The sequence below is a fragment of the Helicoverpa armigera genome, chromosome 2 (genome assembly GCF_030705265.1).
Source record: "Helicoverpa armigera isolate CAAS_96S chromosome 2, ASM3070526v1, whole genome shotgun sequence".
NCBI classification, from domain to species: domain Eukaryota; kingdom Metazoa; phylum Arthropoda; class Insecta; order Lepidoptera; family Noctuidae; genus Helicoverpa; species Helicoverpa armigera.
In genome coordinates this window covers 6,981,248-7,004,882 of record NC_087121.1, presented here as the reverse complement: position 1 = coordinate 7,004,882, position 23,635 = coordinate 6,981,248, and the positions used below count along the sequence as shown (strand labels likewise).

The 23,635-nt window shown below is 37.6% G+C and overlaps 1 protein-coding gene across 2 annotated transcripts; it reads right to left on the bottom strand.

Moving 5' to 3' along the window:
* Positions 1-8,009: 8,009 nt before the first annotated feature.
* LOC110377192 (uncharacterized) lies at positions 8,010-22,816 on the bottom strand. Of its 2 annotated transcripts, none has more exons than XM_021335982.3 (5): positions 22,523-22,816; positions 18,113-18,263; positions 12,600-12,717; positions 8,315-8,430; positions 8,010-8,221 (listed from the first exon to the last, which is right to left on the bottom strand). In XM_021335982.3, the coding sequence occupies exons 2-5, from the start codon at positions 18,165-18,167 to the stop codon at positions 8,100-8,102; spliced, it is 411 nt and encodes a 136-aa protein (XP_021191657.1). In that variant the 5' UTR covers positions 18,168-18,263; positions 22,523-22,816; the 3' UTR covers positions 8,010-8,099. The 2 variants fall into 2 exon arrangements, with proteins under 2 accessions (XP_021191657.1, XP_063894903.1); XM_064038833.1 differs by having other exon boundaries at positions 8,023-8,221; positions 8,315-8,412.
* Positions 22,817-23,635: the final 819 nt, after the last annotated feature.

Here is a 23,635-nt window from a genome sequence, read left to right as displayed (position 1 = left end):
TCCTAATTCCAATACTGAGCCGCAACAAAGTCTCCGTACACCGACCTCAAACCTTTATCCTCTTTATTTTTGCACAAAACATAGAAAACAGTTTTTGTGGCGGGTCAATGTACATGCAATACCGGGAAATATGATCTCCTTAATCATTTACTGAGTTAGAGAAATAATTTGTCAGTAATCAATCAGAAATCTTCTTTGGTTTGTAGAAGATTTTGATTGTAAGTAAATGCTTATTACTCTGTGCTATATTTTGATTGAACATTGGAATATTAAAAGTTTGTTACTGGCCACAAATTGAAAAACATTACTCTAATTTATTGTTAAACAAACTTCACATTGGTTTGTGTATTATTTCTATTCATCCTTTCAGACAAGGAAATTATTGAAGTATATCCAGGAGAACAGGTGGCAGATGGAAACAAGCGTTCAGTCCGAAGTCAGATTTTTTATTAAACCCAATTATAACATACAATACATATTGCTTAATCAGATTACGTAGTTTCTAGAATATTAATGCTTTACTTGCGGAACGTGACATGTTATTGTATCGACGACGGTCTTAATGTGGATCAGCAAAGGCATGTCCTTACATTATTAACGTAACAAGCTGATTATAGAAACTGTTTCAAAATAGCTCTTATGGATAACAAAGCATGCACTGGTAAATACCGCAGACATTCCAAATGAATTTATTCAGCTCTCTCGCGTCACCGCTACAATGAATGTTCTGTTTCAACTTACAATCCGAGGAGGAAAGCTTGCCAGACGGTCGTTCGCAAGAAAAGTTAAATTGTATTGAAGCTCACTAATGTTCTCGGAAAAAGGCTCGGCCATTTATTATCTGCATCTGAGTTTATATATAAGCTATGTTATGAAGGGATGAATGTTAGCGAGCAAGTGTCGTGGGCATCCCTCGCTGGCGACGGATATAGCGCGTCTATATGGGCCATCGCGTTCATATCCCGGCTGCGACCAGAATACACGACCTTTACTTACAAAGCCTGCATGTACATCGAGGGAAAATCCATTTAAATGTTGATAGAATTAACAAGCGCTTTGACCTTTATAAATGCTCCGCAGAATTCATGTTTATCGAGAGCTATTCCAGAATGTTCTTTCACATAAAGGCACCATCAGAGCATGCATGCTTTGCAGCTAGTCAACAAAAACGTTTCCACAGTCCAATCGAGTGGGGTTGTGGCCAGCGGGCGGACCTTAAACTAACTGAACTGAACTGTACAGCGGCAATTCTGAACAACGTTTTAGGGGATTTTTGTTAATTGCTTTTGCTTTTTGATTTTGCAGGAGTTCCATTGAAATAACTTAAACGATGTCTGTTCACAAATCGAACTTGGTGGCCATGTGAATTTGTAAGTTATTCTTCCTACCGTAGAGTTTTAGTCCGTTTGCCTTCCCTATTTGTGGTCCGCGTCTTTGCGGAAACTAATAGTTGGGAAACCGAGTAGAACGAACACGGGAAAGTAATAAAAAGTGAAATAAATAACGTCATTAAAGTTATTCTGTTATTTTAGTTACCGGCGAACTAAACCTTCTGTAACGTATAAAATGAAGTCAAAGTTATTTGTTCCTGAAACTTGCTAGTATTTCACAGTTCTCTCGAAGTGCTCGGCTTAAGTCAATGGAGTGTGAGCTTAATATGAAGACTTTGCTGACAAACAACTTGGATCGAGAACGTGTCCTACTGTATTTGATACTTCATCAAACGCGAGTATCGGCACTAAAAGTTTTAAATTACTATTGCTTGGCACTTTATTTAGGAAGATGCGATTAAATTCAATACAACAGTCTCTGATTTAAACATAAAAAATATAATTTAATGGTTTGTAGCGTATTTATTACTATATTAACGTTTGTAAAACTCAGAAAGTTAAATGAAAGACGCGAAGACTTGCCGTAAAATGCTACGCGCTACGGTCGCGCTACGTGATTGCTACGCTAAGTCAATTGCTACGGGGTTTCGTCGGATGTTGTATCTGGTGAACGGCGACTCGAAAAAAAGGAAAACAGCTTACTCGTTGAAATGTAAATAACTCGACCATCGAACGCTTTAAACAAACTTTCATTGATATACGTACAGAACAAACGTCGTACAGCTACGCAATTTACTGAAAAATATTTTGAATGACGGTTCACTGTTCACGAATCCACGTATTTAATTAAAATAAGCTTTCGTCGGATAAATAAAGTTGAAGCGATTCCATTTTTTCGTGAATACGATATTGGAAATATTCCTTTATTGTGTCGTTTAGTTAATATTTATCGGTAATATTCTTTGTAACGAGCGGCCTGATTAATGATGGTTGTTTCCATGTTTAAAGTAGTTTGATACAATTGTACTTTTTTTTTTTCAATTATATGTACTTTCATTTTCATGCAGCTTAGTTCTGCAGTAGCATTAGCGTATGGAGAGTAGAAAACTATTCACAGAGCAGGCGTGGGTAAGTTCAAATGTCATGTGCGACACAGTATTACGTTTTAGCTTACAGACGTTACAGTTCGCAGCAGCTGTGTCCGTATTAGTTTCAGACTCGTGTTGCACCAAGCTTAGAAGGAAACGCACAACTTTTTGCTAATTTCAGTTAGCTTGAATATTAGAATGACTCTTTTTTCGATATGCTTGGTACTTAAAAAATTACTAAGGTTATGATAAGGTATTACAAGTAAATTTCAGACAATTTGGTTTGTGGTTTATTTAACCTTGAAATCACGACAGAACACACAGATCCACATATACATATTAGAATGACCTGTTGTAATCTCGAGAGCTGCAGACATGTACGTACATTAATAAAGTCCCATGCGCCATCACCTGGGACTTTATTAATGTGCGTACACCAAGCAAGCGGCCAATTACGGCACCTCGACTTTAACAGCGAAGTTCGTAATAGAAAAACTCAATTACACTTTTGTTTATGGCATTTGACCTTTGACCTCTACCGTGGACCGCTAAATCAATCAGATGCTGGCAAACTTTTGTAGTGAGGATTTTTTTTTGCAGTATATTTGAACAAAGAATATAACAGTTGCTCGTTTAGACAGCTTTTCTCAGTGTTCGTTAACAAGCCTCTTTCGTTTAGAGCAATCGACTCGAGACTCTTCAGAGGGAACAGAAAGCATAATAAGCCAGTTCGCCGTTAAAATGTTGCTAACTGTTAAACGCGAATGTTACACGCTAGTACATAATGAAATTCATGAATGTATTATTATAATACCTTTATTAATTTAAAGTCTACCTCTATAGTAATATGATTTAGCTTTATATTGGGATCATTTAGTTTATAGTTGGTGCAATTAAGCGACTCGTAGACGATAGGGTATCCATGGTTGTTAGGTATAATGATGCCTTATTCATTACATAGTTAGGTATTGGCACAAAACAAGACATTTTCGTACGTTTAACATTGAAGTTTGGAGGTCAAATTGTACAAACCTCAATTAAAAGTATAAAAAACAGTTTTGTTTTTGAACGTACAACGGTCAATTGTACGTTGAAGTGTGAAACTTGAAAAACCTTTCAAAACCTGTCCAAAAAGTGTGTTCAGCTTTAATTAGAGAGAGATACCCGAACCTGATTAACTTTTCCCTAATTGACACTTGTTTAATAATGGAAAGGTTTTGTGGGTATCGTTGATTCAACAAATAATAAGGGTTTTGTTTATATATCTTAGTTAAAATTTCCGAATTTTAGCGAATCAAGTTTCTCTGCAATGTAACTTCGTGATATGTGTAACCTTTTGGATAATCTGTTTTATGTACGTAGGTACTTACCTCCAATTTCAGAAGGGAAATCGACTCTTTAACGCCGAAAAGGTATACAAAAGACGTAAGCAGCCGATATCGTGAATGTAGGACCTTTGGAAGTTCTTTAATAACGCAGATGAGTATAGTGTAACTACGCAGCTGTAGTATAGGGTGTCAAGCGAGAAAGCCTTTCTGTGTCACCCCTCGCAGCGCGGAAAGCGCCATGCCCTATATTTTCTATGAAAACTGTTTGCGTGCTAAAAGTCCCTTTTACGAACGTTTTCTTCTTACTATCATACTGGAGTTTCTTAAAGCAAACTGGGCTCGTGTTCGCGCACACCACTCCACGTTATTACCCTGGAAACGAGCTCGGAATGAAACAACCGTATGATTAAGTTATTACATTTATTTTAATTTATTCGTGACAAATAATGACAATACCTACATCAATTATTATTTGTAATTACTAAGTATTGAGCGTATGAGTTCTCTCAATTCCTAAATCAGCCAAGCCAACCAGACCTCCAACGTGACCAAACATTCGCGTATGATTCGAATATTTACAATATTCACATAAAACGTGACTTATGTATCAGGTGTAAGTATACAGTTATAACGTCATGTACTTAGTTATACATACTCGTATTATACGTTATAAAATACACTGTGTTCCTATCATTTTGAATTGGTAAAAATGATTGCAATTTATTATTGAAATACATTTTGTACTGTAGACTGAGGTGATTCATTATTCAATGCTGTTAAATATTTTGATGGAACTAAATGTTGTAGGTACACAATCTATTTGAGAAATAGTGAAACACGCCCTGCAGATACGTTAATGTTATGTAGGCATATCACTATCACAGTAATGGCTTTGCTGTCGAGTGACATGATTATATAAAGTTTAGTTTGCGTATTATCTAGTCATCCTGGCTGTCTGCACAATCTTTAAAATGATCTATTTGAGAGAACTTGTTAATTTAAAATGATAGTATCTGCATTATGGGCTATTATGAACATTATGAAATACGGCGGGACCTCAGTCTACACGTACACGCTTTGATGTTTTACAATATTGTATGTTTTATTTGCCATTAGTATTAAATGTCTAATCTACTCGGGTTTTATTACAAAATGTATTGAAAATGGTTTCTATTAATTAGATCAGTGAAAGGTCATCGGAGCAATGTTCATTACCCATTCAATAATCAGTAAAATTTATGAATTATATATACCTCAAAAATATTATTGATCTATTACTTCTGATCGTAATGGAATTAAAGTACTATGCGTTTAATAATTATTTAAAAATGTATAAATTTCATAAAAAAATGTTTACATAGGTATGGCAAATTATAATATGATTGTGGTATTACTTAATAATAATCCAATATAAAAACTATGGTACACTTTAATGTTTAATTAGCAAAATGACACGGACATTCAACTTGACAAAATATATGAAAAGAAAACTACCCACCAAATTGTAGCTTTCACAAAATGTATATAATTATTGTTCCTCAGTTAAAGAGAAATACTTCACCTACAGTTTATACAAAACGATTACAATTTGACGGGTAGTTTGTATAAGAGTTTATGCCATTTGTGCGTGGAAATGTCTTAATGGTATACAATGTGTATGAAGTGAATACTTTTCTGGCCAACAGTAAATCAAGTTCTTCATCCAGTATTTAATCCTCGGTTCGCAATTATCGAACTATCCGAGTAAAATGTTTATCTATAACCGACTACCGCCTAACTACAATTTACATAATGCTTAAAAATTTTGACTATTCAGTCGGGTTCCTTATCTCTACGACGAATATTTAATGTTAATGGGTATACTAAACACACAACTTATACATTATGTGTCTTAAAAGTACAAGTTCCTATCACTACCACGAATGCAACTTAAGTAACTACACGAGTAGATTTAGAGTTCACGATTAGGTGCCCGCCCCACCGTCAGCGGCGAGCGACTTGAGATTGAAGTGATCATACAATAAAGTGCGAAACATACACACATAACACAGAAAGTGTGTTAGCATAATAGAGAAGAGAACTCTCATGGTTGAACAGTCAATCGACAGTTGCTTTCTCGCTGACGATGGGACGAATGAATTATTTATTTGTCTTTAATTACATATTTATGTTTGGGACTAGCCGGCTATACGAAAATCATAACAAGGCAAATAAATATAATAAGATCACAGAGTTCCTTTAGAAACTGAGCTACAGCATTAGCTTATTAAATATGCCATCCTTTGTCAATAATATTTACATAATATATACGTGCTTACAACGAAAAGTACACACATTCAATTCAACATTAAGACAGTACATTTGTGCTCGATTTACTTTAAATGGAAATAATTATGAACGTTAAATGTACATTGCTTATTTTAAACGTACTTATAGCTTTGTATCCTGAGCGACTACGGTAAATTACGATATAAAAAGCAGTTGTATCACTTTGAGTTATAAGAATTGAAACCTGGATATTTTTAATCATGTAAAATGTTATCGTTCCTTCTTTATTGTTCACTTATATTAGTGCTTACGTATTTACAGTTACTGGATTGCAGTGAGATACACAAAAGCCTCTACGGTTTTCCTACCGGTTTTTATTTGACGTTCACTAATCTAAGTCCGACCTTACATTACACATGCTGTACAAGACGTATAGTAGGTTTTATAGAAAGGTTAACTACGCAACACAAAAACAGATGAAACGAATGAAGATGGGTAATATTTCGTAATTTAAAAGTTTGCGCCACGCTCTTACAAAACAAAACTGAGAGCACACTCTGGAATAACTCCACATGTACAAAGAATTACAGCGTTGTCTTTGCACAATAGTCGTGTCTTGTAGACGAGTTCTGTTGTGGTGCTCCACTCTCCATGCCCAACGTTACACAGAATACACCAACTTTATTTGCTATTTTTAGATGTTTTTTTTATTATTCTCGTAGTCGTTGTGTTTTATTATCCATATTGGTTAAAGCAGTTTTTATTAATTGTTTACGTTACAAATGTATTTATTTATTTTAGAATGTTTCACGCTAGACTTACTTCATACTAGTTATGCATGAAAGGTATGGGTAAGACAAAGTAGTTTAGACCTTTGGCAAGTAATTATGACCAATTTTGCGGTAAATATCAACAATAATGCAAACATTGCGAAATAAATATCAAAAGTCTACGTTAAGTCATATACCCATGTCGTTGTCTCTCAAAGTTGTATCTTATCCTATTGCGATGGTAATTCCGAAAAGATTTATTAATATTCAATTGACGCACGTTTATTAAGACTTCTTGGTCCTAAGTCACTTTCCTCTATACTATTAACTGCGTCTTAATTACCAAAAAACAATAAAAACAAGCTGGATATTTTACAAAAATACAAAAGTAATCGTTGGTAGGTTGATCCTCCATCGAGGAAAGCGTATTTTAAAACCTATTGTTAATTACGTCCCTCTCAAAGTCTCTAGAACGGTAAAGGCACGGTCATGATGTGTATTGCACTTATGGGATTACTTGTCCGTACAGACAGAGAGAAGAAATTCTTCTAAATGGTTCAAAACACGCTCTAATCTACGAGTCAAGTCGAGGAAAGCGTTTCAAGGCACATACTTTTAGAAACAATAGGAAGGTGGTACAGATGAAAAAGTAGCTGCACCACCGTCAGGTAAGGTTACGTCAGATGAGTTGAAATCAGAGCGACCGCTAGAAGCGTATAAGATTCAGTAATACAATGAACCTCCTAGTACTAATCCCGAGCGCTCGGCTACCGATACAAAGTACACCGACAAGTACCATCATGGTAATTACCCTATAATGTCTTTACACCGTAACTATGGTATTCATAATACATAAAAATTGAAATCAAAGCTCTTAAAGTTCATTAAAAGTTTTACCTGCACTGTATCACCATTTTCACGAGTAGTCTAGAACACTTTCCACTTACACAACCCAATTATACGAAAAGGAGCGCCCGTCAGAAAATGTTCAGTCAAGCGTATCACGAGTTAATTATCGCACACCCCGCCGTTTGCAATAGTAGGAATATGATTCCCATTAGTCTTTTCGTGCAGCTGACAGGAGTGGTGCGTAGACTCCTGTCAAAAAACGGGAGGCGGCCTCCTGGTGTCGCAGGGCAGCGTGAGACAGCCGCCGCGGCACAGATGGGTCGCGGCGTGCAGCAGGGCGGGCGCGCGGGCCGGCGGCGGCGCCAGCGGCGGCAGCACGGGCGACAGCGAGCCCGCGCCCGACGGGCTGTCCGCGGCCGCGGACGGCGGGCGCTACACGTGCGTGCACGCGCCCGCCGCCACGGGTCACCCGCCCGCCAGCACGTCCTCCGGCTCCGGCGACCAGCAGTTGTCCGACAGCCAGCACCCCACCACCACGGTCACGAAGCCGATCAGCAACGCTAGTATTATGTACACCTCGGCGTTTCCTACGCAAAACATAACCAAATATTAGATAAGCACGAGCTGTGCTAATACTCCATCATAGAACAGTAGTGAAAGTGGCAAAGTGTGAATCTAACCGAGCTGCTTGCGTATTCCCAGCGGCTGCCGACTGCGCCAGAGTGAGTTGATGAGCGTGGGGTCGCCACGCGTGCGCCAGTCGCGATATCCTCTCCCTCTGGAATATTGACTGAATCTGCGAAACGTAAACTTTTATTAAATTTGTTGTACATCACGTAAATTTAAACTACCTACATATAGCTATAATGCCTAATTAAAACATTACTTAGATATAAAATGCTAAGTATGTCTACATTAATAAAATAATGTCACACCACTGCTTGTAATGAGACAGCAAAGCTGCCGAAGGTGCTTTGATCGCAAAATTGGCGTAAAGCCAAGCTTTCAATGCTGAAGCTTACTCGTACAAATTGTACTTTCATACTGACTGTAGCAAAAAAGCGAAATTGAATTGTTACCATTTTCCGTCCATAGGATATTTACGTTGCGGTTCGTGCATAGGCCTAGTGTAAATAAGTGGTTCATGCGAATGCAGTTGTAACTACCGTGATAAATAGGTATTATGAAACTATAGTTACTAAAGCGAATAAAATTTTGTATCATAAATTCAAAAGTCAAAGCTGATTATCGTGGAAACGGGTATGGATCTGGTAGATGATGCAGTCGATTCTGAATTGCCGGAAAAATGTCTTGTTTATACATTCGGATGATAGTTTAAAACAATTCAATTTCGCAGCATTTAGGATTCAGTGTTACTTTAGTATGGATTATTAGGAAAATATAATAGTTACATGTTTAGGTAGAGGGCATATTTGTAGGTTTGGATTCTACTAAATTCTTGTTCTTCTTTACTTTAGGATTTAATAAAATCGAGTAAATTAACATTATTATCTAAAGAAAATACCTACTTATTTAAGTAACCATTAGTCGCTAACATTATCAAATGAGGAGGTTTCGATCAATCGTCCCTGCTTCAGTTACCCTACGTACTACTTGTGAGTCAAACGTGCAAATGTCAACCATGTAATGTTATCGTCATGCAGCGGAACTGTTCATCCATCGGACAATTGATGGCTTACAAAAATGATCTCTGCCTTTGGCCCCTAATTTATTATAAAGAAAAAGTTGTCAAAACACTCTAAATAACAAATGACTTACATTATCTCGTCGCACCGGTATTGTAGCGGATAATAAAATATGAAATATATATATGTATTTGTTTGATTTAAAACACATTAAATTAACAAAAAATAAAACAAGTAAATTCACAGATCATTATGAATCGGTAAACCAGTGTACAAAATTACAAAAAAGTCGTATGTTTTGGGAGTCATACAGTGATGTTACATTATCCAAACAACAAGTTCGAGTACGTGACCTGACATGACGTCTCGACAACCTCGTCGATTATATCATCTATCTGTGAGCCCACTCTCAATATGCTCGACGCCACTTAGGCTTCATCGTCCTCCTTATCTACATATTTTATCTTTCTTCCTACTAATATTACAAGGTATTTACAATATAGATGATGCTAAGACACTCGGTGATAGAGAAAAGGGGATAGAATCATAAAGGCACTTTTATGAGGTACCTACCGACCTATCGTAAACTACAATGTTCTTATTATGATAGATACCCTTTCACTGAAGGCGCGTCGAGGCTTTAACCTCTTAAGCCTGTATGAGAGTATGTGAAAGCTCTTGGAAAAGTATCAAGTACCTAGACTATATCGAGCCTATTGAACATTATTTTTACTAAGCTGGGGGTATAATCATTATCGTTTCGAAGTCGCCTAAAGTAAACATCATTAAATGCAATGTTGACCATAAATAAATAAGCAGGTATCTTGAGCCTCGTCTCTCCAGGGTCACACAGGCTGCGTTTAATAACTTTTTCTTTTTAATAACTAATTTAATTTTCTACCGCTACTAAATTATGTAACACGGGGCAGATTTCCTCATTCTTGGGGAGGTATTCTGTTTTATCTATCAAAAGATCCGCTACTGGATATATTTCCCAAGCGAAGCAAAATTTAAAAGTTGCTCGATAAATGTCTGATATCTTTCGAATTCGATTGTTTATTTACTGGAATGAGAGATACACTTTTCTATTAGATAAAGATGATACTGAGCACTCTTACGTTTGTACCTATTTGCGGTATACATAACCGTCAAATTCAGTTTGTTACGTTAACGTTAGTCTAATAAGTAACCTCCTACTTTCTTACAAATGTAAACTTATATTTACTGAGAATGCAATAAACATAACCTTACTTTAAAAGTTCGTTACATAAATATGGTTTAGCGAAGTGGTATCAGTTGTGCTGTAGATTCATGTTACGGGCTTATTTTATAGCATCCCGTGAGAGCCTTTAAACTATCGATAGCAGACCGCCGCCACAAGTTTTAAGTTATTGGTGCATCGCTCTTAACTTGATCCTACCTATATACAAATAGCTCAAGGATGCGACGAATATAGTAAATATTTACGTCGACTCTAGTTCTGAAGTAGTAAGTGTAACTCGTATATGTCAGAATAGTCTTCCGTAGCACGAAGACTAGACGTTAAGTTCGTTAAGTATTCATGCATGTTCCTGATGTGTTTAATTTCATTAAGCGCCCTAAGTTTTACTATGTAGTCATTCGGGCGTGAATATATCAATTTGTTTGCTCTTGTAGTTGAAATTATAATGTTTATGCTAGCTTTTTGTCATTTCTGGTTAAGATATTAATACAAACTTTACAATATTAATTGCTTATTTCGACATCTTAATTTGTTTGGAGAAACAACTGGGAATGCAAATAGTGTGAAAAAGATAAGGTTTTTTTCCACTGAACGAAATTCAAGCTGATTATTGTGCTTATTAATGAGTCACAATGAAGTGCAAACTAGGTTTACACATAAATAACTACAGTACACATAGGAGAGTGCATTTACCTCAACTTAATCGGTGCCCAATCTTTCCTTACTAACAATAGCTACAACTGATATGTGATCTAGTTATTTAACATCAGCTACCTGACCATCTTTGGTTAACTTTGATATGGTATGATACCTATACTTATGTCTCGGAAGGGATTTCGTAGAGTCCCACAAAAACTTTATGTCCGGAGACTGAGAGCAAGACTGGTTTGCAAAAAGTGTGTCGTCTGCGGTCTGCCTAAAGCTTTTCCCCTGCATTATGTGATTGTGTTTTACTACCTCCAGCCTAAATTGCCTAATCGATTAGCAGAAAGGGTATAACAATGGGGCAATAAATAGTTGGATTCGTTTTAGTATCCGCAGCGTCATTAGTTAGGGAAGCCGTTTCACCAATACGGAATGGTGAATTTAGATCTAAACTACCGGAGATAAATCGCTCATATCGTATTCACAGTTCACACCTGATACATTTCAGCCATTCTTCACGATATCGAACGCTAAGTACCTTATAATGTAACATTAAAGCCACTACTGCCTTCGATTTGATTCTAGAATTATTTTTAAAAATCTGAGGTGAGTGTAAATATTGCTCTCTGATAAATGTGCTCAAAATTCAATTTTAAAAGGAAAAGTGGTAAAAGGATGTGTTACGTGAGTATACTTTTCTAAGATAATAATCTTACATAGCTATTTACTACATCTGGTTACCCAAACTGATTTCAATTTATAGTGAACTTTGTACCGGCCGACCTCTTGCATGACAAATGAAGGTCGTAATTGCTTTTCCAGGTATAACTATGCCATAAACCTACTTGGGATATGAAAGTTAGGTTAAATGACAATAGCTTAACGGCACAGGTTGTCGTCGGTCTGAGGAGCATGAGTGCCCCCTCTCCTAATTTAGTATGGTAAACCCACTCTTAACTTTAATTTTAGTTTAGTTGTTTAATTTAAGTATTATTTTAGGGTAGGACTTAATGCACAGGCTACGTACTATACAGAAATCACAGTTACTGTCATTACCAGTGTAAATAACGCTTGTTCTAAAGATCACATATATTTTTCTGAGCAAACGTTTTTGAAATTAGTCAACGCCTCGAAGAAAATACAGTACAGGGTCAATAGTTCTGAGTTCCGTGACGCGAGGCACATTTATATCCCACGAGTACCAATACCCTCATACGACATACATCTTTTGAGTGTGTCGGTAATACCAATTTTCCTCGGTGTCATCCATAAAATGGCACCAATATGCATATGTTGGAGTGCATTGCCATATATGAATTTTAAATGTATGCACAAGCGTTACGGATGTAAGTGTGATTTTTTGTAGAATTTCTGTATACTAAGTAACCAGTGTACCTTATTATTAGAAGAAAAGAAAATAAAACATAGATGTATAATTGATCGGAGTGGTACCTTCGTACGCCGCCGACTCCGGCCGGAGGCGCGGTGGAGTGCGGCACCCCAGGCGGGACCTGCGCGCCTCCTTGCACGCCGCCCTGCACACTTCCTTGCGGGGCGCACACACAACACCCTGTATACAATGGAACACTTAAACTGTATGAAAACTTTACACATGCTGCGAATGTAACCACAGCCTACAGTCTCTACATCAGATGAAATGCAATTCAATTAATATCCTCTTTGTATGTAGGTACTTAATATAAAACAGCACGATGTATGTCAAATCAAATATCCTGCCAATTTACAACAGCGAACGTCACGTCATAAACGCAGATTTTACATTTATCCAAAAAATAAATTCGGATTTGTAGTTTTGATTCGTGTTCATTGTACCAATGTGTAAAGCTAAAAAAAAGGTTTAATACCTCTGCACCACAACATGCGCTTATGAAAAGCTTAAAAAAAGCGAATCCAGTTTGACAGGCATCCGCATTGAAAGCACAAATAGTCAGTTAAGTAAACAAGTCAGTTAGTGGACAGTGTGCGAGACTTACATAAATATTGACAACAATACGTAGGTACGTTAGTGTTTTGTTTGAAGTGTAGCTAATCAAGTTAGGTCATTAATGCTGACATGTTAGGCATTATATTATTGTCACTTAATTAGACCAATTGTTAAAAAGTTCTTTTACTCAATAACAATTTCGAAAAACCTTTGACTTCTTTCTATAGAAAACTAGATTTTAATATTTTTATCATGAAAATTCTGGATGAAATTTAAAATTTGTAATAGGACGCCGCAGCCGCTTGATTTTATTAAATGGGTAACATTTTACGGGTCGCTATCTTGACCTCATTTGTTTCGGCAGTATACCTTTTTGTTTACCAAGTAAGTGGGTCTGCAACTGTTGCTTTTCTTGTCAAGTCTCGAAGTTAGTGCGTTGAAAACAATCATCAATCACGGATTACAGCGCCGCGACGCCGATGCGATATTGTCACAGTCTTGCCAAATAACACCGTTGGACCAAAACTTTAAAATTGATGTTTACGATAGCTATCTAAAAGTTTTATAGCTATAAACGCACAGTAGCAAAGTTGAGTGCATTATTGTTTGCGGTTGTCAATCTGGTTTTGGTAAATTATGTAGCGGAACCAATTCGTTTTGCTCAATTATTTATAATGTTCAGCCGTAATAAACATGGAGGTACCTATAATGTATCTTTGCAATTTTCTCTATAAAATAAACCAATGCTCTTAGTCTTTGTACTAAGAGGAGTTGTTTTATTCGATTATACTTGTGAGTTAAAAGTTTTCCGCAGAAAACAATGTTAAGTACGAAGTCCGAGTATTGTTTTGTGTTGAAGTAAAGATCGGTCGTCTGTTGCGAAGAGTGTATTATGTAAATTGGTTCTCATTAAATGATTAAGACGGGTCGGCATCGACCCCGCGCGATTGGTATCTGAGGCCAATTACAACTGTTCACGTAATGGCCAGTAAAATTAGTTTAATGCATGTGCGTAGCCTGTTGCAGCTGTTATCCCCACTCCGGCGACCACTAAGTACACATCAATTTAATTTTACAGCTTGATTCAGTACAGTAGTACCTACTCAACATTCATGTTTGTAAAATCTGTTCTGTTTTACAGAAATTGTGGAATATTTTTTTCATAGAATGCGCAGCATTTTACTGACGATAAAGAGATATTTACGGTACACCTAAGTACAACAATGCCCCGTGTTATTTGCAACTAAGCGCTTAAGCGCTAGACCTATCCAAGCCATTTTACAGCGCTCGCTGCAAAGCTACGCGGTATCCTATTATTAAAAGCGATTCATGTTGATTATCCACTCCGGAGCATAGCTACGTCATATTACACGCTGTCTTGTTCCGAGTTCTGCGTGAGATAACTCCGACACTGACTTACTGGCATGAATGTAATGACTAGCGATGAACAATATAAATTATCGGCCTATCTCAGCAATGTTAATCCTATACGTCTTTATCTGTGCCAGAATTCTCTCGGCTTTCTAAGCTTATAAGCTACTTGATTGTACAAAACATTATTTTCTTTGGATTTTGATCGGTACGCGAAATAACAGAATACACAGGCAATTTTTTGCCGTGATGGAGAAAGCTACTCAATTTTAAAATATTTATTCATATGAGTAAAAAAACGGAGTCTAATAAAAGCCGTGAACGCCAAGCTCAGTGACAAACGGCGAAGATATGTGTGTAACCATAATATTCGAGAAATAAAAATCAGTGAAGCCCGTTTATTACAGTGACGCCAGTATTCACTGAAATAAAAAATATTTCTCGTAAACGTCCAAAATAAATAATGACTGAACACAAACACCAATAGAACTGACTCGTTTGTAGATCAACTTCGTATAAATAGTTCACATAAAAGTAAATATACTTTTATGGCATGATACTATTGACATGGTTTTATTATAAAACTGCGCTGAAATGTTTACGACTATTGAGAAGCTGCCCGTCATAGGCAAACGTTTAATGATGATTACGACATTTAAACGCGAAGTATACAATCCCATATTTTTACGTCTGTTTGCAGACGACGGGCTGTTATGTTTATTGGAGTATCTTAATGAAATTCGACATAATAAAATCCCGGAAATATCTTCTTTATTCATAGTTTATGTGACAATAATATAAGTTGGCAAGCCTGTCATGGCCGCATTAGCATTAGAGTATTATTATAATGTTTTGGCGTCAGTTTGAGCAGGTTATGGCTACGCATATCGTAGCAGTGACGCGCGGGGGCGTAGCAATGACGCGTTTCGTAGCAAAAATACATGAGTGTCTCGTAGCCCTGACGTATGTTGCAGCTACAGGATTTAACGTAGCATAAATGCTTCTATATTGTTCAGATAATATACAATTCTTTTAAAATTACTTTGTTATTTAAAGGTTAATGATCTGATTAAGTTATTCAATAAATCACTAACATAAATGAACATTTGAAATCATGAAATGGATTTAAATTTAAAAATTTATGGAAGTCGGGATATGTATTCCTTTGTGTATTTCAGTGTTACTGTCCAATGAATTTCGTCTGGGCGTGTGAAGCGAGTAAGGGATTACATTAGAGAATGGGCTGCAGCTTGCACACCTTTGGTGATGCATTACGAATTTATGTGGGGTTAGCTCGCGAGCATTGTGAATACAGCTGTTTTTAGACCACAGTGGGAATGAAAAAGGATCTTAACATTATTCAAAGCTGACCACGAGAGTTAAGTCTTTTTTAGCTTTAATTACTTTACTGGTATTTTCTAAGTGGTAGATGCTACTGACATTCACAATAACAAACAATCGAAAAGGCTCACAAAATCAGTGCCACTGCTATTCAAAGCTTTGTTTCTACAACAATAATGATATGGTCTACTGAAGCTCATAGAGTTGCGAGACCACTATTATTCCGGTCGCCCACATTGACTGATTTACGGCGACCACAGTTGCCTTAGTGCAGCATAATAGATAGATTACGTGATGCCAACATACAGACATCCAATTATAATTATCTGCTCACGGCCGCCGAGTAACCGCAGGCATGTGTTCCATTGTGTAAGTATACGTGACAGACTTATCTAACTAATAGAATATGATAATACAAATTCATTAACCTTGTGGTCCCCAGATTAACGAGGTTACTGGGGATTACACTAGGCTGATGAGATCCGGATTCAATCATATCTGAATCCCAGCGGTTATGCATTTATTTTGTAAGATTAATTTAATTTTTGAAAATAATCGCAATTATGAATTGACATTATCACCAATGAAGTACGTTATGTAAATGACGCTAATGCTATTAGTGAGTTTCCTTTTATTGAAATCACGTCGCATTGTAAGGCGAGGCCTCGCGTCGCACACAATGAGTGCGGAAGGCGCGACAGCGGGAACAAGGAGACTAGAAGGCGCGATGACACTCCTTTTCAAGATGCGCTATTGCACTACATTCGCCCATTGTTTTCCTTCAACAGCAATTCAATAGACGTCGTTTATCGCGCTGGCACAAATACACCTCTCATGTTTCTATTTGCTCATAGAGAGGGAGCGAGAACGACTCCTGAATTATTCATTTGAGTTATTCGCTGGTAGAGGTGAGCAGCAAATCATAATCCTCATAATCTGAGTCTGCTGCTCTGCGAAGGTTTAGTGACACAAATTATGGCCGAACAAAACAAAGCTGAGGCCCGCTTTAGTAATGTGTTACAATGTAACGATTTAATTCATTATTTTCGAGGCTGAAGTATGAATTTATGTATTTGAAATGGACATCAGTAAAATATATGACGATTGAGCGACATAAGCTCACGCAATACTCGTTAGCATTGTTTGTACATTGTGGTACAGAGAATTGGAGTATTTCCCGAAACTAATTGTCAGTTTTACAGAGATTTATTTTATTCTATAAAATGGCTGTTAATATTGTATGACAGGATGACTACGTTATTTGTTATGTGGCGCGATTATATAATAGCCAGGGTCTGCGTCGACAAGACAGACGCGACGACTCGTGTTGGGGGATGCGGGCTTTATCAAATGATGCCAGAAAAACAATTTTCTCCACGCCGACCTTGTCATGATACAGCTATTGTTCCAATAAGGGAGATTTAGTTATTCAAGAAAGTTTTGACGTAAATCACCTTGTTTATTTGAAAGTGAAAAAGTTGTTCTTGTTATTTGCTACAATACAAATTCCTATGCAAATTCTCAACTCATGTACAAATATTGTTTCGAGGACACATCGATAAAATAGGAATTGGTCATATAACATGGCAACTAATACTGGTTCAATTTAAAGCCGCAAATAGTTCGAAGAACAATAAAAATTCGTTTGTTACACACCATTGGAACTGTCCGTTGATTTAAAATGGCTCAAACATGCGTCGTTTTAACTGCGAGCCTCGCAATGTATCTAACAATAATAGCTATAATAGTCGTGTTGTTCGACGCACTCGGCCACATTTTACACCGCTACTCTCAATAAACTTTCAGTGTAGAAACCACGCAGCTTAAGTAATATTGATATTTCGCAACAGTGGCGATGTTTTCTTACGTGTTAGCAAACTGTACTACTATAACTGAATATATTATTCAATCCATTGAACATGAATCATATCACGATCGCTATCGTGGCGACTTTGGTGACGTAGTCGATATACTGAATATGTATGTTCGACAATGAGCTGGATACTCGAAACATGATATCATAGTTAAGAAATCATTCGTTTGTTAGATAACAATTTTAGGTTTTAATACAAAAAGGCGAATACAATTTGTAAGTTATACGCATGTGTCGGACTACATCGAATAAGGTCGTCACTGATATAGGACTCACTGACAATGCTCTCCGAAATTCCGGAACAATATTTTATACAACATCGTCTAACCTCTTGTATGCCGGGTGCGCGGATCCACGCGAGACACAATTGATCTTCTATTGTTCTCTAATTAGCGACATACAAAAAATCGTATAGTTAGTAAGCGAAGACATTACCGGCGAGTGCTGCGATAGCTGCCAGCGTAAGGAGGGCGGAGCGGCTGCGTGCCATGTCAGCAGGGCATGCCGCGCGCTGCGCGCCGCGTCATCGCCGCGACATGCTCCGCGACGCGCCACAACTCGTCTGCACCCACAAGCAGCGCACCACCTTCAAAAAAAGAACACACCATCAACAGTATTATCACCTCCTTAACCTGGCCAGCTAAAAAAAAAACATAAATATTTATATACTAGCTTCACCCGCGTCCCGGTATGACTATCCCCGTGGCCAGATGGTGACAATAACTTCTGTCCTTTTCCCGAGTCTAAGCTATCTCCCCTCTAATTTTCAGCTTAAACGATTCAGCCATTCTTGAGTTATAAAATCTGAACTAACGACTTTCTTAGATTGTAAATATATAGATAAATATAAAAGTACGCGGTGGACTCATAAGATCAACTAAGTAGACATAGGCCAAGACGACGATTATTGTAATTAACCATTGCAAAAAAATTAAAGTAACTAACCAAAAGCGCAGACCCCCAAATCTGTGGTACAGTAGAGCAAAAAAAAACCTATCCAGCTCGTAAGTGACACTCCCATGGGCCACGCGGAGAGCGGGGCTGATTGTCCTTAACCACCTTGCGAGGCTATCCTCCCCCATCAAACATTAGACAACAAACAACAGATCACAGATAAGCTAGTTGAGTTCTCGAAAGATAAAGGCCCGCCACAACAGGTGGTCCATATTTAATGGGAACTGCTTTGGTTACAATTAATTTGTCACGAGTGGTCAGCGAGTTCATTTAGTAGGCAAAATAGTAGACCGGGCGAAAGGACTATCTGCGTATCGACGGTTTGAGCGAAGGCCGGTTGGTCGGCTGCCGGCCTCCAGTCGCCGCGCCGTCCGCTCTGACGAGGGTCATGCTTGCCAAAACATCCGTCCAAACGATATCCGGGCATTTCTCTATTGGAGATTTATTTGCCTCACTAACGAAACTTTTATTTTTTGATTATTCGGATATGTCAACCTTTTTTATAGGTATGCAATTTTTTTTCTAACCCTGTCTGCTGGGAGATAAGTCATTATTAGAGCAAGCAGGAGTTTGGGTTGGGGGACATAAAGTAGCTATTATATTACACCGGGATCTATAAGGCTATGTTTGAAGAAGAGTCAAGACCAAGTTCATAAGATAATATTTCACGAAGTTCATCGTAGTATGTTTATAAATAAATCAGAAAATGTCGTCGCCTCTCCTATAAGTAACACTGAAACTTATAAATAACGCGGATGGTGTCAATAACTTTAGCAGCGGCTATTTACATCGGAGAGTTTCAAGTGATTCGCGGTAACATTATGTATCGAGTCGAGGTAGCATCTACTGGGTAGTAAATACTTTTATGTTTTATAAATCTATACTGTTGCCATATACTCGTAGATCCTATAATTTTAGAAAACAAATGCTCCACATGAATATAAATTACAAATACTTGTTTATTATTATTTAACACCCCAAGAGCACAGCGTCGGATTAATCAAGGCTTAGCGGATACGAGACGGCCAACAAAGCCAAAAAAAGATCATCTTGTGAATTATGCTTCAAGCGCAGCGCTACATTTTGGCGAAAAATGTTAAAACGCTGGGAAGAAATTCAAGTTAATGTTTTTCGCAAATACTGTGTAACTTTCTGGTAGGAAATATGAAGCTGCAATAAAATAGGCGACACAGTGATGAATGAGGGGAACTCGCTCGCGACACAATACATGTCACGTACTTACGAACTCATAACCATCGATTCCAATTTATGGCAGCCGTATTATTGTTTTGGGGTGAAAAAAAAAAAAACAAATATCTCAAAGCAATGTTTAGACGTTGTGTAAAAACAGAAAACAGTGATGTACGTGGTTAAAATCTTTAGTACTCTGGTAGAGGACAGTACCAAGAATCGATATTCGGCCAATGTCGATAAAAAGTAATACGAGTGTGAACTTTGAATAAGATAAATGTTCGTCTTCACTTTGGCACCGTAATATGTGAAGAAGGAATTGAACTGGTTGGCTTGAACGAAATCTCATTGAGATGTCGAGATTCCTTTGCTATATATTAAATCAAATTTTCTGTCTGTATCTTTATAAAATTAAATACCTGGAAGTCGACAACACAGACTCAATAATCGCGGATTGAAGATATTCATGAGCTTTTGATGACAAATACAATAAGGGTTCCGTTTTTTTCTTTTGAAGTACGGGATCTTAAAATACACTAAATTAAATGTCAAGCACATATCTTGAGTTAACTCGACGAAGCAATAGCACAATAAAGTTGCAGTTTGTACACGGAGGAAGCTGAGTATTGCTCTTAATTATATAAGCACACTAAAGTAAATTGATTTTATGTGAGTAGCAAAAACATCAAAACATACAATGTGTAATAAATATTATTCCCCACTCATAGTGCGCCAGTAACAATTTACAAGATGATACATATTACCGCGCGCTCATCAGGCAAATCACTAACTGCGGTTGCTTATCGTTCGCTGGTTATTTTCACGATATAATCCCAGAATCACTTTGCTCTACGATGCCCGTGGGAAACTATTTGATATTTTATTCGTAACCCAGAAGGTAGTAAGAAGGTATGGATAGAAAAATGGTATTCCTTCACAGTGAGTAATGTGTTCGATATAAGCGAATTTTAAAGAATATTTTGGTATATTGAGCTTACTATAATGAATGGTTAAGGTAGCAGATAACCTATATTTTCACCAAATTACCTCTTAGCTATTTAACCACCTTCATTGATATTGCACCACCAATACAATTCTGATTAGCAAGAGGAAAATTGAGCCTTCGAAACATAAATGTTAACGACACCAACCTAGCAACAATAATATAAGCATTCCGAATAAAACTGAAGACATTTGCTTTGTAATACGTTTATCTGTATGAAACTAGAAAGACAGAAGCGCTCACACTACGGACATCTATTCCATTGCGCCTTTGCATGCATCCATTACTATTCATAGAGTTTGAAATTGTCTGAACTTCTTACTCGCTATAACCTATGAATTGAATACGAAGGCTTGTTACGTGAACTGGAGATATTATCTCTTTTAATTGGGATTCATTTGCATTGGACGATTGCGATTGTTGGTCCAGAATAAAAGAGGATTCGTTGTACACGAATTGATTTTGATTACGCACACTAATATGTATCTGAAGCAGACAGTTGATGTTATTGTTGTGTGAAGGCTGAATTAACTGACGTCAGCAAAACTAAGCGACTTTACGTAGGCAGATTTATTTTGAAACGTTCAGGAATATATTGAAGAATATTTGAAAGCGTTGACGCAGAACATCCATACAAAAAACAAAAACGCAACGAATTCTGTTATGTAAATATTTTGTTCAATAAAAATCAATTGGATTTTTGAATGCTAGGCATAGTTCTGCATACATTTGCGAATATGTGGCGTTCAATCTTCAGCGCGAAGCTTAATCTCTCACAAGCGGCTTTCGATCCTCAGCGATAACTGGCTTTTAGATAACAAGCGAGAAAGCGAAGTTCAAAGGTTAAAAGGAATTATACTCTAATATATTATATTACTTTTAATTCTCAACGGCGGCTCACAGAGTTTGAAGTATACGGTGGCAGAAATCTTAGCTCAATAAAAATATTAGAAGTTTGAAGTACATTTTCATGTTTCACGTCCCAATTTACGATTGGTGGAACAGACATGCGACGGCTCGCGCATATTTGCGTAGGAAGATATAAATAGGAGGCTCTTATACGAGTACAAACTGGCCGAGCACACAAAGGTACTCACACAATCGCTTTCAAAATTGTTCCTACCCTACTTTAACTAATTAATTATTGTGTACCAGGTAGACCCGTGCAAACCACACTCCAGGGGACAAATTGTAACTAAGAGCGCAAGATTTTTACTCAAACCCTGAACATTGTTATTATCCATTACGTTTGGCTTCAATGTTACGTCTTTGTGTTAGATAACTAATTACGTCCTCTTAATAAATCTCACTCACTGTTGAGCTACTAGACACAAACGAAGCTCACGTTACAAAGAGAAATTTTGAGCGCAAATTAAGGATTCAAAATTAAAATGTAAACTAAGACAACCCTACATTTATCTTTCCTATCGGTGTTTTAAAGCAGATCCCGTTTATTACCCGAAGATAGACTAAAGAAAATTACTATGAAGTTCTCTGAATAAAAGTCTTTGTTGGTCAGTTTTCTAAAAAAAAACAACTAAACCATTTTTGAACAGAGGAAAAACCATACGTAAATGGTATAATCATCAAATACCTCCTAAGTACTTAAATAGAGAAGAACAGTTCGCAGACTGCTTCTTAAAAATCAATTTTAGCGGTCACTTGTTAACAATGTGAATCTTTACCCTCATACTTACAATGTTTCACGTAATAAATTATTTTCAAAACTGGGCAAAGTTCCGTAGCATTTTTATATATCATCAGCACACAAACACCTAGATATTATCATTCTTCTTAAAAAACAAATGAGCACTGCACAGTAATTGATTGCAAAGCTTAATATTGAAGTTTGATGTAGAAGCCGGCCGTATGAATTGTGGTGGGTCGGCTCACGAGCGGGTCTCGGCGAGCTTAGCGCGCAGGCGGCGGGCGTCGGCGCCACCTGTCGCTGTCGGCGCGGCGGTCGGGCCGGGCGACGCGGCGGCCTCGGCTGCTCACGAGCGACTGAGCGCCGCGCGCCCGGGCACGTGGGGCCGCCGCCGGCCGCCGCCCAGGTGCACCTGCTCCCCGCGCCCCCCGCACCCAGCCCGTCTGCATCCTCCTGCACCCTGTCTGCACAACACCTCACACACTGCTAATTATTATACAGACCACAGCTTTCCGAGGGCCTTGTTGTAAGATGTTGACTCGCGGCGAGACTCCATGGAATGACTCCACAGAAACACTCATAAAATATGCACGCCACTGAAGATAGAGGAAATTGGAACGGGGAAGTATGTGTCCGCGTATCTATGGAGCCTCCGAGATACACAGCGTAAGATGTAAATGAATTAATTATAACGAACGTACTTTTCAGCCGGGACTACGGCGTAGCTAACGCGTAGCGGCGTAGCAGCGTAGCAGCGTAGTCGAATGGTTTGTATGTACGTAGTAGTTCCTAATCTTCTTTGTTGTTTTTTATGCTGGTATATTTTCTGATTTATCTTTAGTCAGTAAAAGATGGACGTGACTGAGGTGATGAGTGATACATAGTTTAGAAAATGTTGTATTGAGCTAATTAAAGAGTGAATATGTCATTCGTTCTTTAATATGGATTTCCATCAAACATATTTTAAAATTGTAACATTCTGCATAGTCTCCTACATATCTTCAAGATCTCTTTAAAATATCGGTCATAAAGATATTAGGGCACCGGTCGTACCATTACTCCAATATTTTATGATCAACATTTACTGCTGGTATCGTATGTACCATTTGCATTCAAAATAGGTACTCTTACTTACTGGCCGTATGAGAGATCTTGCAATGTC

Coding starts and splice junctions, on each gene's coding strand:
- LOC110377192 (XM_021335982.3), bottom strand. CDS start 18,167: ATGGCACGCAGCCGCTCCGCCCTCCTTACGCTGGCAGCTATCGCAGCA. Junction 12,718..18,112: donor AGCTATCGCAGCACTCGCCG/GTAATGTCTTCG, acceptor CATTGTATACAG/GGTGTTGTGTGTGCGCCCCG. Junction 8,431..12,599: donor GGAGTCGGCGGCGTACGAAG/GTACCACTCCGA, acceptor TACGTTTCGCAG/ATTCAGTCAATATTCCAGAG.